This window comes from Eupeodes corollae, chromosome 2 (assembly GCF_945859685.1).
Source record: "Eupeodes corollae chromosome 2, idEupCoro1.1, whole genome shotgun sequence".
In the NCBI taxonomy this organism is placed as follows: Eukaryota; Metazoa; Arthropoda; class Insecta; order Diptera; family Syrphidae; genus Eupeodes; species Eupeodes corollae.
The window spans coordinates 119,688,842-119,713,281 of record NC_079148.1 but is presented as its reverse complement, the minus strand read 5'-3'; the positions used below and the strand labels follow the sequence as shown (position 1 = coordinate 119,713,281).

The following is a 24,440-nucleotide window of genomic DNA, read 5'->3' as shown; positions in this document are numbered from 1 at the left end:
ATAGTTATTGCCTGCAATTATCTGAATTTTTTTTTATGAGTCATATTTTTTTTAATTTGAATTTATTATATTTTTAAAATTTTGGATTTTCGTTATTTAATAAAAACTATTTAAAATGAATTATTTTATGATTATTCGTTGATCTAATTCTTGTGATGGAATGATTTTCTATTTAGTGCGAAGTGAAGTGAATTAGGGATGTTTCATTCTGACGATGTGAAGGTGATTAGGATTAGTTCTTAGGGAACTTCTTAAGCTCAAATTAGGGGTTATCGAGTAGATAATAGTGAGTGGCTCAATAACCATGGCGTTTCTTTTAGTAGAAATTGAGGGCGGGTTACACTCCGGAACCCAAATTACACCTAGGGTTACACAGAAATAAAAAAAATAAAAATTTGTTCAAATAGATTGCTTAAAAATATATCTGGTATAATCGGCATGATAGATACTGTACGGTAGTCCAGCGGCAAGTACAAGTACCCACCCCACCGACGAGCTGGTCAATGGTGAAAGCAAGCATGCCGAGTCGTACATTGTTGCCTGGACAATTTATTTAAAGTCTCTTGTTTCGCTTAGGGAATCCTGTGGTCCTGAGGAAGTCATGAGAAACGCAGGACATCGCGAATTTTTAAATAAAGACAACAAATCCGTTACACAGGTGGCGCCCAACGTGGGGCTTCGAATACTCTTTTTAAAATATGGTTTTAATTTAATTTAGTACAACAACAATTTTTATTGTGATTCAACCTTAACAATTATATTAGTTTTACATTTTCCTTTTACAAATATTAACGCTTTAGTCAGTGACCCAAGACACGGTCCGTTGATCAAGCTTTGAGAAGCAATGACTTGTGTTAAAAATTGTTTATGTATGAGTTTGTTTAGTTAGGTCAATGACCGGGAGATTTTATGTACCTGCTACAACCACTCCGTCCGTTGCATTGATCTTATTTAAATAAAGTGTTGTTTTGGTTAATGTTATTTTAGTGAATGAATTTCATGGATGACCGGGAGGTATTAGCTCTGAGAAATCATACTCCGCCAGCGGCGTTCATGTTAATTCTTACGAACATCCTAAATTATTGTTGCGAAAAAAAAAAAATAATAATAATATTCGAATCTCACTTATAATATTTTTTTTGACATTTATACTATTTATATGCTTATTTAAAACGACCTAATTAAGTATTTAAGATACATGTTTATCATATATTTAGCTGCGTTACAAACAGTTTAGAAAAACAAGTTTTTATTTTTTCAATCACATCGTCGTCGATATGAACATCACCTGTATCCTTCATAAGCACACATGATTTATTTTTACTACTCAATTTTTTTATAAACATTTGATATTTTTTTTGTTTTTGCTTACGGCAAAATATTTTGAAACATTTATTCTATTTTGTTTTCTTTTGCTGCGACTGCATTTTTTTTTATTAATAATTTGATTTTTGCGATTGCATAGCGATCACTTCAAGTATAAGTTATTACTTCGAATACTTTTCATAGACATACATTTTTTTCAATTTATTGCTATAAAAGCAACTCTTGAGCTGAGTTTCAGTAAACTTACCAAATGGCTCCACCAAGAGATAAATCAAAAGACAAATCCAAAGACAAATCTAAAGAGAAATCTTCAAAAGTTCCAACTCGTAGTTCACGACCACGACCTACAGACGCTAGTGGTTCGAATATGGCTTCTTCAACTAACAACGAAGCCGAAGATGAAGTTCAATCTGTTCAGGAGCAAGTACTTCATTTGGATGGTCAAGTTATTGATCCTCAAGATGAAGTTCCTCCAAATGTTTCCTTTAACGAAAGTTTACAACGATATATAACAAATATCGTAAATGCTACAATCGGTTTGAGTAGAGCAGAGGACTTACGTTCTAGAAAAGCTGAGTATGAGGAAGAAAGAGTCAAAATTAGAGAGGAAATTATTACTACTATTCGGGATACTTTAAGAGTACCCACTCCAGCAGTTGAGATAGGATCCCTTCATGGTATAGCACCTCCTGAAGAGAATAGTACTGTCAACCCCAACGCAAGGCCAGTTGAACCTCCTATACCATACCACCCGAGTGAAAACGCTCAAAACTTTTTGAGTCAAATGAATGCACTTGACTTAAATGCTCCCAGTCCCAACTTAAGTCGAAATGTGTCACAAGCTAGCTCTAGTAGAGCCCTGGAATTTCACAAGTGGAGTTTAAAGTTCGACAACATCAGAATGACTGTTGATGATTTTCTCACTCGTTTAAAACGACTCAAGGCAAGCTACAACGCATCTTGGGAAGATTTGTTTCTTCACTTTCATTTATTTGTCACAGGAACTGTCGAAAGTTGGTTCTGGACATTTCTTAAGACAAATCCAAACGCAAATTGGCAAACCTTAGAGTTTGCACTAATAGAACAATATAGAAGCATCGAAACCGACTCAGAACTTTCTCGTAAGATGTTCGATCGTCGGCAGGGAGTAAATGAAAGCTTCGATGATTTTTACAATGCTATTTTGGTAATGAATGCTCGTCTGCGAAACCCAAAATCGCGACGAGAACTCATTGATTTAATTAAACAGAACGTTAAGAGAAGAACTGGCGAGCTTCTCATAACATTTAATACGCAGAGCTTGGCTGAAATGGTTTATGTTTGTCGGTCCATTGAAAAACATGCCCAACAGAATGAAGCTTTAAGAACAAAACCATTCCAACAAAATAGTTTCAAAAAGCAAGTAAGTGAACTCGATAATTCATTTCAAGATGAAGATCCTTTTGATCTAAATTCATTAAATGTTTCACAAAACCAGTCAAAGTATATTTGCTGGAATTGTAAAACAAAAGGACACTCGTTTGTTCAATGTCCAAATCCTCAACGGAATTTATTCTGTTACAAATGTGGTTTGGATAATACAACCACACCAAATTGTTCAAAATGCTCGGGAAACCAAAAGCGTGGCAATCCTACGACCGGGGAGGTTTGTCATCCGAGAGAGAACCCGGAACAAAAATAAATAAAAATAAATTAAATTTTATTCAACCAGACTTTACTTCTGTATTTGAGCCTGTAAAAACACCTGAATTTGACAAAAAACCTGACTTACCTAAAACACCTGATGCGTCCCACAAACAAAATTTTCAAAACACTCCTAAGATACTTGACGAAACTTCTCAAATAAAAATCCTGCAAAGAGATAACTCCGACAGGAACAAACCTCTTTTATCTTCGAGTAAGCCAGTATCACTTCACGATCGCTTACAAAATTATTATGAAGTTCGCAACAAAATATTTGGTCAGATTCCACAACACATCCAAAAACTTAGAAATCGTTTTAAAGAAAAGAAAAAGATACATCGTGAAATAAGTTCAACAACGCTCTGTAACACAGACGATCCAAGACCCTATGCTAGCGTTTCCATTTTTGGAAAGACAATGCTTGGCTTGTTAGACAGTGGTGCAAGCATTAGTTGTCTAGGATTTGGTTGCATGCAGTTGTTACAAGACTTAGGATTATCTTATAAAAGTTTCAATTCTAAAGTGCGTACAGCTAGTGGTCAACCCCAGCAAATCGTTGGTGAAATATCTGCCAAGCTAACTTACAAAAACATTACAAAAGAAATTAAATTGTATTTAGTTCCATCTCTGGAACAATCGTTATACCTCGGTATAAACTTTTGGAAAGTTTTCCAGATAGCACCGCAAATCATCTCCGAAATTTGCCCAATTTCTCTTAGAAAAGGTGATTCAAATGCTCATGAATTGTCAGCTGAGCAAGATTTTGAAATTGAAAAGGTAATACGTTTATTTCCATCCTATGCCAAAGAAGGGCTTGGGCGGACAGTTTTAGAAGAACACACGATTAACACTGGCGATACTGAGCCCATAAAACAGCGAAGTTATCCAGTGTCACCAGTTATTCAAAAGATGATGTATGAAGAGTTAGACAGAATGCTAGCTATGGATGTCATTGAGGAGAGTGAAAGTTCCTGGAGTTCTCCGGTAGTTCTGGTGCGCAAGCCAGGAAAAAACCGCTTGTGTCTGGACTCCAGGAAACTAAATAAAGTAACCAAGAATGATGCATATCCCTTCCCCCATATAGAGAATCTATTAAGTCGCCAGTCAGAAACGCACTTCATTAGCAGTGTCGATCTGAAAGACGCGTTCTGGCAGATTCCGCTAGCAGAATCGGCAAGGGAAAAGACAGCATTCAGCGTTCCCGGTAGACCATTGTATCACTTTAAAGTCATGCCATTCGGACTCTGCAATGCAGCCCAACGTTTATGTAGACTTATGGATAAAGTTATACCAAATGAATTGAAACAAAACATTTTTGTCTACCTGGACGATCTGCTGATTGTTTCAGGAACTTTTGAGGAACATACACAGATACTTCGAACTTTAGCTTCTCTTTTGCGCAAAGCAGGCTTGACAATAAACCTTGAAAAATCAAGATTTTGTTTTAAAGAATTGAAATATTTAGGTTACATTGTTGGAGGAGGTTGTGTTAAGACAGATCCCGACAAAGTTGCTGCCATACGAGACTTTCCAACGCCAAAAACTCCTCGACAAGTTCGAAGATTTTTGGGTTTATCCGGTTGGTACAGGCGTTTTGTGCCAAACTATTCCTCTCTAGCTACACCAATTACAAATACTTTAAAGAAGAGCAAGACTTTCGTCTTTACTCCGGAAGCTCTGCAAGCTTTCGATCAGTTAAAGTTGGCTCTTACAACTGCTCCGGTTTTAATTAATCCGAATTTCGAAAAACCTTTTGTTATCTCATGCGACGCTTCTTCAACAGGAGTAGGATGTGTTCTTAGTCAGCTTGATGAAGAAGGTAGAGAAAAACCAATCTACTATTACTCATATAAATTGAACCAAGCTCAACGTAACTACAGTGTTACAGAACTAGAATGCTTAGCTGCAGTGTTAGGTGTAGAAAAGTTCCGTCCTTACGTTGAAGGTCATGAGTTTACCATAGTGACCGATCATTCGAGTCTTAAGTGGCTCATGAGCCAAAAAGACCTGAATGGGAGATTAGCTCGGTGGAGTTTAAGACTACAAAAGTATTCTTTTGTTATAGAACACCGAAAGGGTTCTCAAAATGTGGCACCCGATGCGCTATCTCGAGTGTATGCTGCAGATGAAATTGCATCCATCTGTGCATTAACCTCCTCCGAAGTTCTACAGGTTGACCTTGATGACCCGGCTTTTAAGTCGGATGAATACTTGCAATTAATAAAAACTATAGAGAACAATAAATCCCAGCTACCAGACCTACAAATTTCAGACAATTTTGTCTACAAGAAAGTCCGTCATTGTACAGGAGACCCTATAGAAGATGATTGCGTATGGAAGCTGTGGATACCTTCGGCACTGACTCAAAATCTTATACGATTGGCGCATGACCCCCCTCGAGCTTCGCATGGTGGGATCACCAAAACCTTATACCGTCTTCGAGAGAGATTTTATTGGCCCAATATGGCGGCTGAAGTAAAATCATTCATAGAAGAATGCATAATTTGTAAGTGTTCCAAAGCTCCAAATACAATTTTAAGACCTCCAATGGGACAATCATTTGTCGTTGAAAGGCCATTTCAACATGTTTTTGTTGATTTCCTGGGACCGTATCCGAGATCCAAAAAGGGAAATTCATATATTATCGTTTGTCTTGACCAATTAACTAAATTTATTCTTGCAAAAGCAATACGAAAAGCGACAGCGGAAGCTGCGATTCAATTTTTAGAAGAAGATGTGTTTTCACTTTTTGGAGTACCAGAATCTCTGCTATCAGATACTGGGAAACAATTTATAGGAAAAAGCGTTCTCAAAATTTCTTGTTTCTTATGGAACAAAACATATAAGGACAGCTTCATATGCACCACAAGCTAACGCTAGTGAACGTGCCAATCGCTCAATCTTGGCCGCTATAAGATCCTACATCGTCTTAGATCAATCGAATTGGGATAGACATTTAGTATCTATCCTTAGTGCACTAAGATCAAGCGTTCACTCAGCCATACAAATGTCACCACACGAAGCACTTTTTGGACAATGTAAGTTAGAACATGGTTCAGACTATAAGCTTCTTAAAAATCTCAATGGATTAAATAACTCGGATTTCAAAATTTTACCGAAAGCCTGTAAGATGAATATTATTCATAATCGCGTCAAAGAATCTTTGGCTAAAGCACATAAGACTTATGAAAAGACATATAATACTCGTAGCAAAACTTGCAAATTCAGAGAAGGGCAAGTTGTCTTGAAACGCAACTTTATATTAAGTGACAAGTCCAAAAAACGAAATGCTAAGTTATGCCCAAAATTCATCCAAGCAAAAATAAAGAAGATTGTTAGCAATAATCTTTATGAGTTGGAAGACCTCAATGGTAAACCTTTAGGAATTATTCACGCTAAAGACTTGCGAACATGATTACATCTCATTAAAATGAATTTTAGATCAGGTGTGTCCTTTTCCACTTTTATTTCGTGTCTTCATAGACAAGAAATTAAAATGTTGTGTATGGTCCACTTCAGAAAAAATAAACAAATACTTACTCCGAAAAAAACATAGAATGAAAATGATTACAGGCCTTTACTAAGTATTTCTTATTTGCGATGTTCGAAATTTCGAAAACACCCTTCTTTCGACCGATCGCAATCCCAACTTTCCTTTTTCCGGCTAATCTTTCTTTTTTATCCAACCATCGTGAAGATCAGATCACTCACTCAAGACCGCAAGATATAGTGTAGAGAAAAGTGTTTAAAACATTGATCTAAGATTAAACTAAGAAAAAAAAAAAAGAAAACTATACTAAAAGGCAGAGTTGTATTTAATCATTCAAGCTGCAAGCCAATTTTAAAAGGTAAAGACAAGAAAGTCATAAAAAGTGATATTTCCTAAATTAATGTAACTTTAATTTCTAAAACTAGTTTTTTTTTAATTTTTAATAGGCTGTGTAGTGTGTAATACACATTTACAATATATATTTAATATATGTTTTACAATACATAAAAGTACTTCTTGGCAAAGAAATTTGCAAAGCTGGTTCAATCAGTACCGGGAAAAAGTGATTAGCGATCTCTGCGTGACTGTACCTACTTGGTGTTCTGTATAGCTTTTGATACCATCGAGCTAGAGCCAAGGTGTGCAGAGATCGTGGCAACTCCATCGGGGGCTCGCACGTGCTCAGGCGATAACTCCCACGATCCTCGCCAACATCACTCAACATACCAATTAATAAATTGATTAAGCTATCTGCATATAAACACACATATATTATATTTATCGTCGTTGATCGAACACCATCCATACAATCATCATCATCATCATCCTAAAATATTCATCATATCATCATAAATCTAAATATCGCTTTACAAAAAAAAAAAAGAAAAACTTAAACGTCTATTGTTCGAGCTGACAAATTTCTATTAGTTTATGCATAACTCATCTTACATATATGTAAATAGATCACATCGGACATCAAAGCTGCTGTGCACATCAACTTTGGAGAGCCGGTAAGTTGTACTTCTTATTAAATTATTTGTGTTAACTATGTTGAAATTTGATCAGTGAACAAAAAAAGTAAAATTCAAAATAAAAGATAATAAGATATAAGATCTTATAGTTAAAATGAGAAATTCATTTTTAGAATTCTCTTAAAGAAAAACCTTGTATAAAGTTTTAAAAGCAATTTGTTTTTGATTGAGAGTGAGAGTGAGAGACAACAAACAATCAATTTAATTTTTTTTATGAAGAGAGTTTTAATTCATTCCTTTCACTCAATATAAAAAAAATGAGAGACTTAATACGAGAAAGTTTAGTGTTCTCACTCAATCTCCACAAATTATTTGTTTAATTTTTTTATAGTTATTGCCTGCAATTATCTGAATTTTTTTTTATGAGTCATATTTTTTTTAATTTGAATTTATTATATTTTTAAAATTTTGGATTTTCGTTATTTAATAAAAACTATTTAAAATGAATTATTTTATGATTATTCGTTGATCTAATTCTTGTGATGGAATGATTTTCTATTTAGTGCGAAGTGAAGTGAATTAGGGATGTTTCATTCTGACGATGTGAAGGTGATTAGGATTAGTTCTTAGGGAACTTCTTAAGCTCAAATTAGGGGTTATCGAGTAGATAATAGTGAGTGGCTCAATAACCATGGCGTTTCTTTTAGTAGAAATTGAGGGCGGGTTACACTCCGGAACCCAAATTACACCTAGGGTTACACAGAAATAAAAAAAATAAAAATTTGTTCAAATAGATTGCTTAAAAATATATCTGGTATAATCGGCATGATAGATACTGTACGGTAGTCCAGCGGCAAGTACAAGTACCCACCCCACCGACGAGCTGGTCAATGGTGAAAGCAAGCATGCCGAGTCGTACATTGTTGCCTGGACAATTTATTTAAAGTCTCTTGTTTCGCTTAGGGAATCCTGTGGTCCTGAGGAAGTCATGAGAAACGCAGGACATCGCGAATTTTTAAATAAAGACAACAAATCCGTTACAAAGTATGTACTGTCCCGAATGATTCAAGTGGTGGTATTTGAGTATTTTTCTTTTTAATCATTTTATGTATGTTCCAAAATGGTTTAGAACTAGGATGTAAGGAACTAAGTTTTTTGTTCCATTCTATGTTCCTGAATTTTGATATCGATTCTGTTATCAGTTTGTTTAGATGATTCATTTGTTGAAAATCGTGTTGTTGTTGATATCTCTGCCAATTCCGTCTAAACATATTTCTTGTTAACTTCCCATAGGAAGTTATTGTAATGGGTCCGATTTGTCAAATTGAAAATTTTGACATTTCTCGACGTTTCAAGGTCCCTAGAGTCGAAATAAAAGATTTTTAGAAAGATGTCTGTGCGTGCGTGTGTACGTACGTTCGTACGTCCGTACGTTCGCGACGTTTTTTTCGTCGTCCATAGCTCAAGAACCAGAAGAGATATCGACTTCAAATAAATTTTGTTATACAGATAATAAGGCAGAAAGATGCAGAAAGGGCTCTCAAGAAAATTGCGTGGGTGGTTTTTTTACCATATCAGTTTAAAAAAAAGGTGAACATTTTGGTTAACCCTTAATATCTTACGAACCAAAAACGCTAGAGACTTGAATTAAATTTTATATAATATATTGTAACGTGATACCAAACACATATATTTTTTGAAAAAAATCTATCTAACGGTTTTATTTCTAAATCAAAAAAACTGAAAAAAAAATGTATCACCTCCTAAATTTAACGACTAACATATGACTTCATCTCCAAAACAATTTTGAGCAACGGAGAATAATGTTTTAAAAATGTGATAGAATTTTGAGAAAAATCGAATTGACAGTTTTTTTTATAAAAAATAAAAATCTAAAAAAAACATTACTCAAAGTTCGTAAAAATTAAATATCGATTCAAATATCTTTTCAAAAACTTGAAATTTAGGCTTCAAGCTTATTTTATCTTATAAGAAATATTGTTTTCAACATTCAACAAAATTTTGAGAAAAATCGAATTGACAGTTTTTTTACAAAAAATAAAAACCTAAAAAAAAAATTAATAAAAGTTGGTAAAAATTGATTTTCGACTCAAATATCTTTTCAAAACTTTGAGATATTGGCTTTAATTTACTTTTATCTTTCAAAAAATATTGTTGTCAACATTCAGTAAAATTTTGAACAAAATCGAATTGATAGTTTTTTTTATAAAAAATTAAAAACCGAACAAAAATTAACAAAAGTTGGTAAAAATTGAATATGGATTCAAATATCTTTTCAAAAACTTGAAAGTTAGACTTTAAACTTATTTTATCTTATAAGAAATATAGTTTTAAGCATTCTGAAAGATGTTGAGAAAAATCGAATTGACAGTTTTTTTACAAAAAATAAAAACCTTAAAACAAAATTTATAAAAGTTGGTAAAAATTGATTTTCGACTCAAATATCTTTTCAAAAATTGTAGATATTGGCTTTTAACTACTTTTATCTTTCAAAAAATATTGTTGTTAACATTTAGTAAAATTTTGAAAAAAATCGAATTGATAGTTTTTGTACAAAAAATTAAATACCTAAAAAAAAAATTAACAAAAGTTGGTAAAAATTGATTTTCGACTCAAATATCTTTTCAAATCTATAAAATATTGGCTTCAAACTAATTTTATCTTACAGAAAATATTGTTTTCAACATTCGATAGAATTTTGAAGAAAATCGAATTGACGGTTTTTTTTACAAAAAAATAAAACTCTAAAAAAAACAATACTAAAACTTGGTAAACATTTACTTTCGACTCAAATAGCTTTTCAAAAATTCAAAATATTGGCTTCAAACTTATTTTATTTTACAGAAAATATTGTTTTCAATATTCAGTGATTTTTATATAAAAACCCAACAGTCCGTTTTTTTCATAAAATATAAAATCTATAAAAAATAGTACTCAAATTTGGTAAAATCGATACTAGTACATATAGACAAACTTTTAAGCAAGACAAATCGACAGACGGGATGGGAAGTTATCAGTGTGGGTCGCATCCCAGCCTCTTTTTTTAATTAGATCCAAAATGGTACGAGGAAGAATAGCAGCTCGTTTATTAATGGTTTTTTTTTTAGGAACTGATACCTTAATACTATCTACAATACTAAACTTACAAATTAAACTGTTTCTTTATTTGAATTTTGTTGGTTATTTTTAAGTTTGAAAGAATAATTTAACTTGCAACTTTTTTAACCCAACACGAAAACCAACAAGCTTTTAAGTAAGACAAATCGACAGAGTGGATGCGAAGTTATCAATGTAGGTCGCATTCATTTTTAACTTCCCATAGGAAGTTATTGTAATGGGTCCGATTTGTCAAATTGAAAGTTTTGACATTTCTCGACGTTTCAAGGTCCCTAGAGTCGAAATAAAAGATTTTTAGAAAGATGTCTGTGCGTGCCTGTGTACGTACGTTTGTACGTCCGTACGTCCGTACGTTCGCGACGTTTTTTCGTCGTCCATAGCTCAAGAACCAGAAGAGATATCGACTTCAAATAAATTTTGTTATACAGATAATAAGGCAGAAAGATGCAGAAAGGGCTCTCAAGAAAATTGCGTGTGTGGTTTTTTTACCATAGCAGTTTGAAAAAAAGGTGGAAATTTTGGTTAACCTTAAATATCTTACGAACCAAAAACGCTAGAGACTTGAATTAAATTTTATATAATATATTGTAACGTGATACAAAACAGGTATATTTTTTGAAAAAAATCAATATAACGGTTTCTTTATAAATCAATAAAACTGAAAAAAAAATTTGTCACCTCCAAAATTTTACGACTGAAATATGATTTCATCTCTAAAACAATTTTGTGCAACAAAGAATAATGTTTTTGACATCTGATAAAATGTTGAGAAAAATCTAATTGACAGTTTTTTTTTACAAAAAATAAAAACCTGAAAAAAAAATGTATAAAAGTTGGTAAAAATTGATTTTCGACTCAAATATCTTTTCAAAACTTTGAGGTATTGGCTTTAATTTACTTTTATCTTTCAAAACATCTTGTTGTCAACATTCAGTTAAAGTTTAAAAAAAACCGATTTGACAGTTTTTGTACAAAAAATTAAAAACCGAAAAAAAAATTATCAAAAGTTTGTAAAAAATGATTTTCGACTCAAATATCTTTTAAAAACTTTGAGATAATACTTTCTTACTAATTTTTTCTTATAAGAAATATTGTTTTCAACATTATTACAAATTTTGAGAAAAATCGAATTGACAGTTTTTTTTACAAAAAATAAAAACCTGAAAAAAATGTATAAAAGTTGGTAAAAATTGATTTTCGACTCAAATATCTCTTCAAAAATTTTAAATATTGGCTTCAAACTAATTTTATCTTATATGAAATATTGTTTTCAACATTTGGTAAAATTTTTAAAAAATTCGAATTGACAGTTTTTTTACAAAAAATAAAACTCTAAAAAAAAAACAATACCTACTAAAACTTGGTAAACATTTACTTTCGGCTCAAATAGCTTTTCAAAAATTAAAAATATTGACTTCAAACTTATTTTATTTCAGAGAAAATATTGTTTTCAATATTCAGTAATTTTTATATAAAAATCCAACAGTCCGTTTTTTTCATAAAAAATAAAATCTACAAAAAATAGTGCGCAAATTTGGTAAAAATACATATAAACAAACTTTTAAGCAAGACAAATCGACAGACGGGATGGGAAGTTATCAGTGTGGGTCGCATCCCAGCCTCTTTTTAAATATTATATTGGACTTTTTACCAAACATGTAAATGTTTCTAGTTGTTATTATCTGAACAAAATTTGTTTGAGTCCTATATCCGTTTTATCTTGAAATAAAGAGAACGGAAAAAGGTATCTTTAGACTATTGGAATTCTGGATTACAAGCAGCACTGACACCCTAAAAATAATTTAGCACAGTAAATATAAATAAAAAGCGCAGTAGTTTGCAGTTTACATCTAAATACTTTAGCAGATGTAGTTTTTTGTCATTGAAATTAAATTGTTTTTTACTTTGGTTGCATAGTTCCGAACCATAATAAATTATTCTTAAAATCGACTAAATTGTCTTCAACAAAATCATTTAAATTATGATTAATATGCTGTTAAATCTGAATGCCAAAGTTCATATCGGAAAGTTGCATATATAGGCCAGAATTTTCAAAACAACATCTACGGTTATCATATCAAGTCTTATAAAATGTTTGATGATTTTTGGAATTTTCATAATTTTAAATTATTCAGTGAATGCATTTAGAGTGAGTGAACGTGGTTGAGTATTTCAAATTTTGAATGGATAAGCTTACACCTTACTTTGGTTAGGTACTATTAAAATTTAAAAAAGGCGAAGATCCATTTTACTTCGCAGTAGATTTTTATTTATGCCAAAACGCTAAAGGAGTAAAGTGGCAGCCTTGATTACAACTACTTCCATCTGATCGAGTATCTAAATTTTCGAGCATAAGAATTTAAACCCCAATTCGGGGCGTATACTCACTTTTTATTAAATGTTAATAAAACTGCCAACATTATTGCAATTTCTTCGATAAAAAAAAACATACAAATAGTACCCCCTTTAAATTATATCGTCTTGCACATAAACTTTTGTATTAGATTTTGACGATTTCAACTCTTTTATAGCATAAGCTAACCACTAACTGAAATGTTCCTTTATTTATTGAACTGAATGTACAAATTGTTAAGATATCTGATATAAGAAAAAGAATTTAAATGTCATTCATAGTAATAAAATGGTTTTGTTATTAATTAGATGTTAATTTCTTTGAAATACCCATTTATATATTATTTACTATCTGCTGACTATTCACAATAAAGAAGTGTGTAAGGCTTTAAATGAGTTCTATAGTAAAAATAAAAGCATAAATATAGAAGATATATAGTTCTGTTTGTAAATATAACTATACCCATAAATTCAGTTTGGTCAAAACAAATATTATATAGAAATTTACTCATTGTCAATAAATTGAATTTCACTCTAAACATTGATAGGTACCCTATAAAGCCTACTCACATTACATTCCAATATTACGCCCTCCTATAAACATCCTTCCATTGTTTTAGTAACACAACAAAAAGAAGAAGAAAAAAAGACGACGAGAAAAATGATTGTTTTGCTTTAGCAATTAGTGGCATTATTGCCATCCGCTCTATCGCTTTCCATCGACGCCATTAAAATAAACGACCTCCTTGTTCCTCTTTGTATTCCCACAAAACAATTAAATCTGATGATAGTATCTTTTGAAATTCCTCTCTTCGACCTTTCTTCAACATAAGACTAGGCAAACGATAGACGAGACTTTAGTAAAGATGACTATATAGACGCGAGATGACTATGACAACAAACCAACGAAATGATGGCGGGCGCTTAGTGAGGGTTCACAAGTTAATTTGATTTTTATACGTTTGTTTTCGCTGGGTTCCGGTATCTTCGTTTTCTTCTTCTCCTTCTATATCCATCTATATATTCCAATCCCTGAGGGCAATTTAATATCTTAAATAAAAATCAAGACCCACATCCTACGATATAAATATAGTATAAAGCTGGATATCGTGCGATTGGGCTTTATTGCTGTTGCGTGTTCTTGGCGGTAGAGGGCCTGAGTATAAGTTAAGGCAAGGGCCGCCATGTATCCGGCAATCACAAGAATTGTGTCAATATCAATAAAATTCGATTACAATCGATGTCGAAGTACACCGCCACGTCGATAAATCCATTTTACCATTTCACCATTCCCGGTCCCGGTCCTGGTCTCAGTCTTATACTTCCCAACACCGGATAAAAGATTCTCTCAAATTCGAGTGGGTATATGTATATCCTTATACCAAGGACGCACCAGTTCTTTTGTCTACATCTTCAACGCGTTCGAGTCCTCGTTCTACCAATTCTTTGTTCTCTTCCTCTAACTAAAATCCACCATCACCATCTTCATCGTCATCGTCATAGTCACGGACTATTACTTTGTTGAATTTTCGTTCTTCTTCTTTTCATGGTTCATCTTTGCCAGTTTTATGGCAAAACCATTTCCTTTCTATTCATTGGCTTTTAAAGTACAGGAGCTGGCCCAAATGATGAGTCCTTGATTTTGTGTGTGCTTTTTTCAGTTCAAATAAAAAAAGGGATAGAATACGACAAAGCCCGATAGAAAGGTTTTTTGTTTTCCGGTGGGTGGTGAAGTGGGCGTATTACATGTATACGCCTTTACGTTGTTCTTTTCTATGCCATATCATCCTCATACTCGTTCTTTTATGTTGAAATCTTCAAGGCAAGGCAAGGCTGAGCTGAGAATGAACATCAATTGGATTGATGGCACCATTGTCAGGCTTTTTTGCTTGAAATCCAAACCAAAGAATAGAATATAAATAACAAAGAGCAAAAGAAGAAAAAAGAAAAAGACGTATAGAACACAATAACGGAGTCGAAGCTGTGCGTGAGATTTGCCATGAATTGAATTAGGGCAATCCTTACTAATTCACAGCTAATTTCTGTAATGGAAAAGTTTATTTACATTTACAGCTGATTGATGTTGGGTTGAAAGAAAGCCGTGGAAGGCTATTATAGGACTGAACTGAAGACCAAACGAGCTGTTTTCGGATGAATTGAGTTTCCTTACAAAAGTTAAGAGTATGATTTTCTTTTTTAATTTCCAATCGTTTTACAATGAATTTTCAATACTTATTTTGACGAGGGATAAAGTCGGTATGTTCATGTGAAAAAAATTCTAAAAATACATTATTAATAATTTTGAGAAAGTTGTTGCAGACGAATTGCTTAAATTAGATCTAGCTTTTTGAAATGGGTCAATGACAGTAGAACTGGTTCAAATACTTTTTAATTGTATTAAAAAACCGAAAAACAGTAGTCCAAGAAAATTAGATACAAAATGGCATTACTTCAAAAAATATCCCACATTTTGTACAAACTACTAACTAACTTCCAATGGAAAGTTATGGTAATCGGTCCGATTTGTCTAATTGAAAATTTTGATCTAGAGTTAAAATACAAGATTTTTATAGTGAAAATAATTGTATCTCCAAAAAAGAGGCTGGGATGCGACCTACACTGATAACTTTCCATCCCGTCTATCGATTTGTCTTGCTTTAAAGTTTGTAAGTTTTCGCATTGGGTTAAAAAAGTTGTCAGTTGAATTATTCTTAAAAAGTTTAAAATACTGTTGGTATTTTATTTTTATATAGAGAAATAGTTAAGTTTATTTTTAAATCTTGGTTTGTTAAATAGAAATTGGATGAATGAAGTTAATTTGAGAGATATCAAGATCTTGTAGATTTTATTTTTTATGAAAAAACGGACTGTTGGTTTCTTATAAAAAAAACTACTGAATATCGAAAACAATATTTTCTGTGAATTGTACTGCCTGTTGAAGATAATATTTCTTTTAAGTAAAAATTAGTTGGAAGCCATAATCTCAAATTTTGAAAAGATATTTGAGTCGAGATTCAATTTTTACCAATTTTAAGTAATATTTTTTTTAGGTTTGTATTTAAAAAAAACTGTCAATTCGATTTTCTCAAAATTTTACCAGATGTCAAAAACGTTATTCTTCGTTGCACAAAATTTTTTTAGAGATGAAATCATATTACACTCGTAAAATTTTCGAGGTGACAAATTTGTTTTTTAGTTTTTTCATTTATAAAAAAACCGTTTATTCGATTTTTTTTTTCAAAAACTATACTTGCTTGTTACAATATATTATATAAAATTTATTTCAAGTCTTGACATTTCTCGACGTTTCAAGGTCCCTAGAGTCGAAGTAAAAGATTTTTAGAAATATGTCTGTGCGTGCGTGTGTACAATCGTTCGTACGTTCGCGACGTTTTTTTCGTCGTCCATAGCTCAAGAACCAGAAGAGATATCGACTTCAAATAAATTTTGTTATACAGATAATAAGGCAGAAAGATGCAGAAAGGGCTCTCAAGAAAATTGCGTGGGTGTTTTTTTTACCATAGCAGTTTGAAATCGATCACGATCATTCGTAGTAGAAAATCTACTACGAATTTCGAAGTTCCTGAAATTTGGTATCACTCAATCCGAATGAAACGGAAATTTTCCCTCTTCTTCTACGACTAGTAATTTGTGTCGGAATCGTTGGGAAACAGTTGTGTTGTAAGTATTAACCAATTTGTTTTTCTTTTAATAATATTTGTTGCTTTAAAAGGACAAAAACAAATTATTAAATGAAAAAACGGACATATCTCAAGGATATACTAAGGCTCCAAAAGAAGATGTGACGCTTTTCTGGGACAAAGTTAAATCCTAACTGAATGCTCTTGGCCACCTTCAAAAGAAGCTTCTGTTTGGAGAAAAGTACGTGAAAGATTTTGCTATAAAAAAATATTTCTAAATCCTTATTAAAACTCTTAGGTTTGGTTAGATTGGAAATCTTACATAAAAAAGAAACTTGTCGACAACAAAAAAGAGATAAATGCAACTGGTGGCGGAGAGTGCCGGCAACATTCCTTCTCAAAGCTGGAGGAAGGAGTCATTCAGCTGGCAGTGCTATAAACTTCCACGACAGGAATAAAAAACGTGAATTCATTTGGGTTTGGAAGCTCTGCTGAGCATGGGGGGGTTTCAAAACACTCCGGAACAGAATATGTGGCTCCTGAGCTTGATGACCCACCTGTAGATGTGCTCATGTCATCCGATCGTGACACATATCGGATACTGATATCGGATAATGATACTGCGAATCTCTTAAGGAAGCAAATTGAATTGCAAAACAATTTTTATTCAAAAACATAGAAGTATTACGAGGAACAAATAAAACTAACGGAAGATATTGCTGCAAACATAAAGAGAATATACAGATTAATAGACAGATTACAATTTGAAGAAACACGAAGACACAACAAAATACAAGAAGAGCTTCTGCAAAAAAAAGTTGAATAAAACTTAAAATGCTGCAAATGGAAGAAGAGAAGCTAAATCGCGACAACCTGAATTAGTTTATGGTTTTAAAAAACGAATTTGATCCATTTTATAAAAGTTTCTATTGCCATGCTGTGAAAGCTTTAAATTAAGATTAGGTTTAAGATTCTGTGGACTGTGAAAGTAATTTTTTATTTTCAATAAATTTTCTTTTTTTAAACAAATGTGTTCCGAATGTTATTCCTCATAGCGTTTGCAACATTTTGGTAACTACTCGAATCATCAATGCCGATATTTTCCTGTGATCCTTCTTGGTCCTCAATATCAAAGTGAGGAATATTCGTGTTGTCCAAGACACGATAATGTATACAGATATTATGCAATGCACAAGCCACATTGATAATCTGTGCTGCTTTTTGTGGACTGTAATGTAGTTGACGTGCACCCAGTATGCACCGAAATCTGTTCTTCAAAACTCCTATAGTTCTTTCCACAACATTCCGTGTTTTGCTGTGTCTACTATTGTATGTGCTCTTTGCACTTCCAGCTTCAGCACAACGATATGGAGTCATTATCCATGGTTCCAATGGATAACCAGCATCACCTTAGTAGGTAATTCATAAATTAAATTTAAGCCAGATAACAAATATTTCTACCACTCTTGTACAAACCTAGAATCCAAGTATTCCTATCACCTTTCTGATATTTGGATTGGAAGTATCGTCTTGCGTTGCTTAGGTTCCATATGTGAGAATCATGGCTCGCACCAGGATAGCGGGTATCAACGCATCTTATGTGTGTTAGATCGACACACATAATGACGCCTGGGACGACTTCGAATAGAAGTCTCTTTTCGCATTCATTTTTTCCGACTCGGGATTTGTATCCCTATCCACACAGGACAGAGTCTTCTTTCCATCACATTCAACACAGTTTTGAGTGTTGAAGGAAATGTGGACTGTGCCATGCCAACCTCATATTCGTTGCTAACACCAAGTTGGTATCCACCTCCTGTCAAGAATCTTATGACAGCCACGAGCCGGCTAATGGAAGTTATTGCGCATGAAAACACTCCTAAATTAAGCTCATGTTCCAGCTCATCCAATACATATTTGAATGCTGGTTTGTTTAGTCGGAAATTTCTTTGAAATCTGTAAGATTTTGTTTTTAAAACATAAACACAATTAAATTCAATGTCACTATACATACGTTATGTAATCTAAGTCGAGTGGATTACAAGCGTCTCAAAGTAGTTTCCTCTGAATTTTCAGGTTTCTCTTTCGCATGAAGGACTCTATTCGACCAGCAATTATAGAAAAAACCACTGAATCCAGTTTTAAAGACTTTGGCGCAAAATTTTAAACAACCTATTATTAAGGCCTTAGCACGATACTAGTTAACAATTTACTATATACATAGTAATCTACTAACTTTTCACTAATTTTAAACACTTTTTATTGTTTTGCTAACTAGTATCATGCTAAAACCATTTTATTAAAAAAAAAACATGAACACATCTAAATAATGACAGATTGTGGAGCAAACAAAACAAACATACCTTAATATTTTTGCAAATGTCAAAGTGACAACATTGAATTTTTATTTTCTTTTTTCATTTTGTTTTCATAGCTCACCGTGGTTTATTTATTTATTTATATTTTTTCGTTTTTCGGAATTAACTTGCAATTTATAAAAGATTGAAATAAAATAACAAGATGTTGCGATTGGCATTAACTGTGCCTTTGAGGCTTAGACAACAAATTAAATCCAAACTTCAAAACAATGCTGGCTTTGTGAAGAAACAATTTGTCCGTGAATTCTCTCGGGATTTAAGGCGACAATTGTTCCAAATGTTGGAGTCATGAAGAGACCCACGAGATCTTGCAACGATATCTATAATTCTGCATTTATGATACGTTACAATTTGGACATTTAATGAATAATAACCTTTAAGAAATTAATAGTGTTTTGTACATGGACCAAATGATTGTTTGACTATCGATTTTTTTTAGTTAGGAATGTAATATCTACCTTTTCTATTTATGTAGTGGCCAGCCATAATAGGTCCCACAATCCTAACTGGTCGCTTGATTTGCACATGAGTGCAATCGATTGCACCTATGACTTTTGGGAACCTGGCGATATTGTAAAATCCGGATTTGATGTCATTCAACTCCGCAGGGGAAGATGGGAACTGTAAGTGTGGAAGTAGTGAAGCAATTCTTTTTGCGATGTTTTTAATTATTTTTCCCACTGTGGACTGCACCATTCCATGTAATGCTCCTAAAGTATTCGAAAAGTTGTGCATGTTTACACGTTTGTTGACTAGTAATAGAAAAGTTTATTTACCAACATCAGATTGATGGACATTTCTTCCAAAAAAGTGTAACGTAACTAGAACTTGCAAATCTGGAGAAATAGGCCCACGGTTTGTAATAGGGTCTTGGATGTCAAGATTTTCAACCAAGAACCGAACAGTTGTTTTATAAAATCTATACCTGGAGTAAAATTCACCATCGTCCAGCTCTTCAAGAGGATTTGCTCGAGTTTTAAAACTTTTAACTTTCCTACACAACACTGAATCCTTAAACATTTCAAAATCTTCTTCTTCCGAAAACATTTTAAATTAATTTACTTTTTATGATATGTATAAATAAATTTTATTTCACAATTTATCAATTTTAAAACACTGTCACATTTGAGAAAAATGACAAGAAAAATCTGTATGACATAGATTTAATACGATACTAAAAAGATAAAGTAGCCATTTGGTGATTTTAACTTTAGTAAAATGTTAAGAAGATAGTACGATACTAAACTCGTTTAAAATTATAAAAATCCTTTTTTTAACCTAGTATCATACTAAAAATGTTTTAACATCGTACTAAATCGTCTAAAATTTTGCGCATTTATATTTAATTTGTTTACACTTTAAAAAAACGTATTTAAAAAAATGGAAATTAATTCAAATTTATTTGGGTAATCTTCACAATGTTTGACACGAAACAGCTGATTTCGAAAATGAAAATGAAAGCGGCAAATGAGGCAATGCCTTTTTAAATTTCATTCGGATTTTGTGATGTACATTTTTCGTAATTCGTAGGGTAGATTTTGTTCGGAGATTTTTTGTGATAGGGCTGATTAAATTTTCTTGAACTTAAAGATTTCTAAAAATGTATAAATAAGTAGCCGCGAACTCATCGCTTGGTATTTGTAGTTCCAATAAAATGAGTTTTCCAACTTCCCAACTATTCAAAATCCCGCAATTAGGGATCAGCCTACACCTTTGGTAGCCATGTTCCTTATTTGTCCTCATTTTTTTGTAACATGTTTGGTTTGAAAATTAAGTTGAACTATAATGTCACCTATTTTTGTGTACATAATATTATAAACCTTTACAAACTAGGAAACAGGAAGTTTTTACTTTTATGCCTCACAGAGTTTCACTGTAGTCTATTCACGTATATACTTTAATAAACTTTCATTTCCCATTGATAGTATGTATGTATGTTCATAGTTTGTCTGTCGATAGAATATGTCCCTACCAAATCTAGTGATGCAACTATATAGAACTTCAATCCTGTTCTTCTTTTATTTTGGTGGTTGTTTCCCATCATAGATTTTTATAACTTAGAAGACATGCACCAACAAAAAAAACACTAAACAAAATTAAGAGGACAGAAACATGTCAGGACGACAAGGATATGAGAGTACCTAACCCTGTATCTCTATATGTAAATTTATAGTAAGTTCGGTTCGAAAAAATAGTTTTAAGTTTTTATTTTCTTATGACTGAAGGAAAAAAAATGGCGGACAAAGTTGGACGCATAACTGTCTGATGGTTCCTGAGTTTGGTATAGTTGAATAAAATTTAAACTTGTTTATGACTGTAGTTTTACTGCCAATGCTGCCACTATAGGTAGGTACTTTACCACCCTAGAAAGATTCAATGCACTTAAACACATCACTATATACATATACGAGTACTTTCCGCCATCATGCCACCCTGACCAGACCATATTACATTCCGTGCACATGCACTTTTATCAACTTTCTGTGGCAATTGCATCCGGCAACGGCACCATAAACTGGGATGGGATAGGGTCCTTGAACCATCTGGTTCTTTTCTCTACGGCAGCGGTGGCGAGTGAGAGACATCTTTTTTTTTGTTTTGTTTTATTTGAAAGTTTTTTCGTTGTTGCAATTTTTGACCTTTTTATTGTACCTACAAGTCTCAAGGACCAACGTCTGCCATGATGATGGGATTTTCGTTGTCTGGAATGGAATTTCGTCTATTCTTTCGACATTATCCTATTTGATCTAGAATGCAGAGGCAGACAATATTTTTTTTGTTTGGCTCATCCTTCAGGAAGTTTTGGGATGTTTTTGTGGTGTGAATATACTGAATATTTGAAAGCCAATGAAACGGATGTGGATATACGAGTAGTTTTATAGTCTTAAAGTTCGATATTTGTTTTGGAACTTAATCTAAAATTCAACAAGTTGCATATTGTCAAACAGCAGTGGTGTCAGATTGGCAAAAAGTGTATTTATATGTCTCCATATATTTTACAGCACATTGAAGTCTTTTAGACTTTTGTCAAGATTACAAACGACCTTTTAAAAGTCGACTTCATAAAATTCACAAGCTATAACTTCTTTAAGTTCTTGACAAACATAAGTTATTTACACAATATTGATAAAAATCCAATCCAATCCCGACGGTTTTTTGTGTTTGAAAAATAAAAAAAGCTAACAATATTGACCTAGTTTCAAGAAATACAAATATAGAATCCTTAGATTCATACCAGAGATAAGATGAACCAGTTCTAATGACCATTAACTGCGTAGTTTTCCAGATTTCAAATAAAGACTCTTAGACCACACCTAACACCATTCATCTAGATATTACCGGATGGATAGAGATTAGCTGTCCACTTCAACAAACTGATCCGTAGAATTTGCCAAGTATCAGTCATCATCATTATCGATAAGAATGATATCAGTTTCCAAACTATTGTATCGTATATAAAAGCTGGAGATTCATAACCAGCGTTAATCAGTCAATATGGCGTCTTTACTTAGTTTGGCAGCATTTTTCAAAGTGTTCAGTTTGATTTCTGCTGCACCGTTTGATGGAGAAGGTAGGATAATTGGTGGATTACTAGCTCCAGAGCATAGTTTTCCATATCTGGTGGGTTTGAGTATTACAAAATCGACTCGTAGTGAGGGAATTTATTGGTGTGGTGGTTCTCTGATTTCACCAAACTTCATTCTGACAGCTGCTCATTGTGTTTTTGGGTAAGAAAGAACGACATTCTTTTAACTGTCACAAAATACTTAACATTTTTTTTTTTACAGTGACATCTATGAAGTTCAAGTGAAGTTAGGAGTTCACAAGCGAAATAGCCTTAAACCTCATGGCAATATAATTAATATTCAACCCAAAGATATCATAATTCATGAGCATTTCAATAAAACTATAACCCAGAATGACATTGCACTCATTCGTTTACCTGTTAATGTCACTCTGACAGATGACATACAACTGATACATTTAGCTTCATCTTACATGGATCAGGAGTTTCTACAAGGTCAAGAAGTCATAGCAGCTGGTTGGGGTAAAATTGTAGATAACATGACAGGTATTTCGGAAGTCTTGCGTTATGTAGATGTCAAAATCATGAATCAAGACACTTGTGACAAGGCCTATGATGAGGGTTTGGTTACATCTACAAATATTTGCATTGATGGAAGTGAAATGAAGGGAACCTGTAAAGGAGATTCAGGTGGACCATTAGTGTACCAGGCAGCAGATGATAGTCGGTATTTGGTGGGAGTGACGTCTTTTGGTAGTGAACATGGTTGTACTAAGGGATTTCCAACTGTATTTACAAGGATAACAGCATATTTGGATTGGATAGTTGAATATACCAACATAAATATTGACAGTTAAAAAATAATTTTCGAAAGAGGTTGAATATTTTTGTGTATAAATTAAATTTAAATTTAAAAGAATTAGAAATTAATATTTTGTGGTTTTGGTCTATTAAACATGCAATTTTTCAGGTCGTAAATTATACAAAGTGGAAGCTTTAAATTCGTAAAGATATTGGGCGGTGTGAATAAAAACGAGTATGACGAGTATTTACTTACAAGTAAAGTGTAACGAGTATTTAAACTCCAAGTAAACCGATGTGAATAAAGCGTCGAGTTTACTTGTGACCGTGTACTCGTCAACCCCAGGGTTTACTAGCAAGTATTTACTCGCGAGACAACTGAATTCACAAAAAAGGCAAGTAAATACTTGTAGCGCCACACAGACTACGCATCATTTACTGTTGTGACTTGTTCTGTTTTCGCCTAACGTTCTGTTTTCGCCTAAACTGAGCCATCTTTCGTGTACAAGTACGACTGCAAGTCTGGGGTCGGGTTGACTTGCGAGTAGACGAATATTTACTTGCTACAGAAGTATTTACTTGCGTTTATTCACACCAAAATTGGCATTTTTCCGGGTTTTACTAGCCTCTCAAGTATTTACTCGCGAGTAAGAGTAAATACTTGTTTTATTCACTTCAATTTTGGCGTTTACTTGTAATTTTGATATGTTCAAGTATTTACTTGTCCTACTCGTTTTTATTCACACCGCCCATTGACTCGGATGTTTTAAATAAACATAAAATTGGTGTAGAGGGTAAAATGATAGGTTTGTAACAAGGAAAATGTCCTTGAATACGTAAGTAGGCACACCGATACCATTAGAACAACTTTTCCTAAATTTCTGTTTTGACTTAAGTATAATTTTTCTCCTGTGACTACTTTTATAAAAAAAACACTTTGACTCTTTAGAAAGTCCCTTTTAGAACGCTGTAGATGATAAACTTTCGCTGCATGTTGTATTCGTGATATTTTGTTCTTCATATTGTCTGCATTTATAAACCAAACATCAAAGCAGCTTCTTCAAAAAGTTTAACATTTCGCTTTCGTATGTTAAGTTTACATAAATCCTCTTAAATATTTCATTATACATTTCA

The 24,440-nt window shown here is 33.0% G+C and overlaps 2 protein-coding genes across 2 annotated transcripts; one reads left to right on the top strand and one right to left on the bottom strand.

Moving 5' to 3' along the window:
- Window positions 1-17,589: 17,589 nt before the first annotated feature.
- On the bottom strand, window positions 17,590-18,255 carry LOC129948474 (putative nuclease HARBI1). The gene is made up of 2 exons (XM_056059482.1): window positions 18,078-18,255; window positions 17,590-18,010 (listed from the first exon to the last, which is right to left on the bottom strand). Exons 1-2 carry the CDS (start codon window positions 18,220-18,222, stop codon window positions 17,622-17,624), a joined length of 534 nt encoding a protein of 177 aa, XP_055915457.1. The 5' UTR covers window positions 18,223-18,255; the 3' UTR covers window positions 17,590-17,621.
- Window positions 18,256-22,474: 4,219 nt separating this feature from the next.
- On the top strand, window positions 22,475-23,375 carry LOC129945213 (brachyurin-like). Its single transcript, XM_056054873.1, has 2 exons — window positions 22,475-22,707; window positions 22,768-23,375. The coding sequence occupies exons 1-2, from the start codon at window positions 22,475-22,477 to the stop codon at window positions 23,360-23,362; spliced, it is 828 nt and encodes a 275-aa protein (XP_055910848.1). The 3' UTR covers window positions 23,363-23,375.
- Window positions 23,376-24,440: the final 1,065 nt, after the last annotated feature.

Excerpts from the sequence above, each read along its gene's own strand:
- LOC129948474 (XM_056059482.1), bottom strand. The coding sequence starts at position 18,222 with ATGTGTGTCGATCTAACACACATAAGATGCGTTGATACCCGCTATCCT. Across the intron at positions 18,011-18,077 it reads TAGGAATACTTGGATTCTAG|GTGATGCTGGTTATCCATTG; the intron begins GTTTGTACAAGA and ends TTACCTACTAAG.
- LOC129945213 (XM_056054873.1), top strand. The coding sequence starts at position 22,475 with ATGGCGTCTTTACTTAGTTTGGCAGCATTTTTCAAAGTGTTCAGTTTG. Across the intron at positions 22,708-22,767 it reads GCTGCTCATTGTGTTTTTGG|TGACATCTATGAAGTTCAAG; the intron begins GTAAGAAAGAAC and ends TTTTTTTTACAG.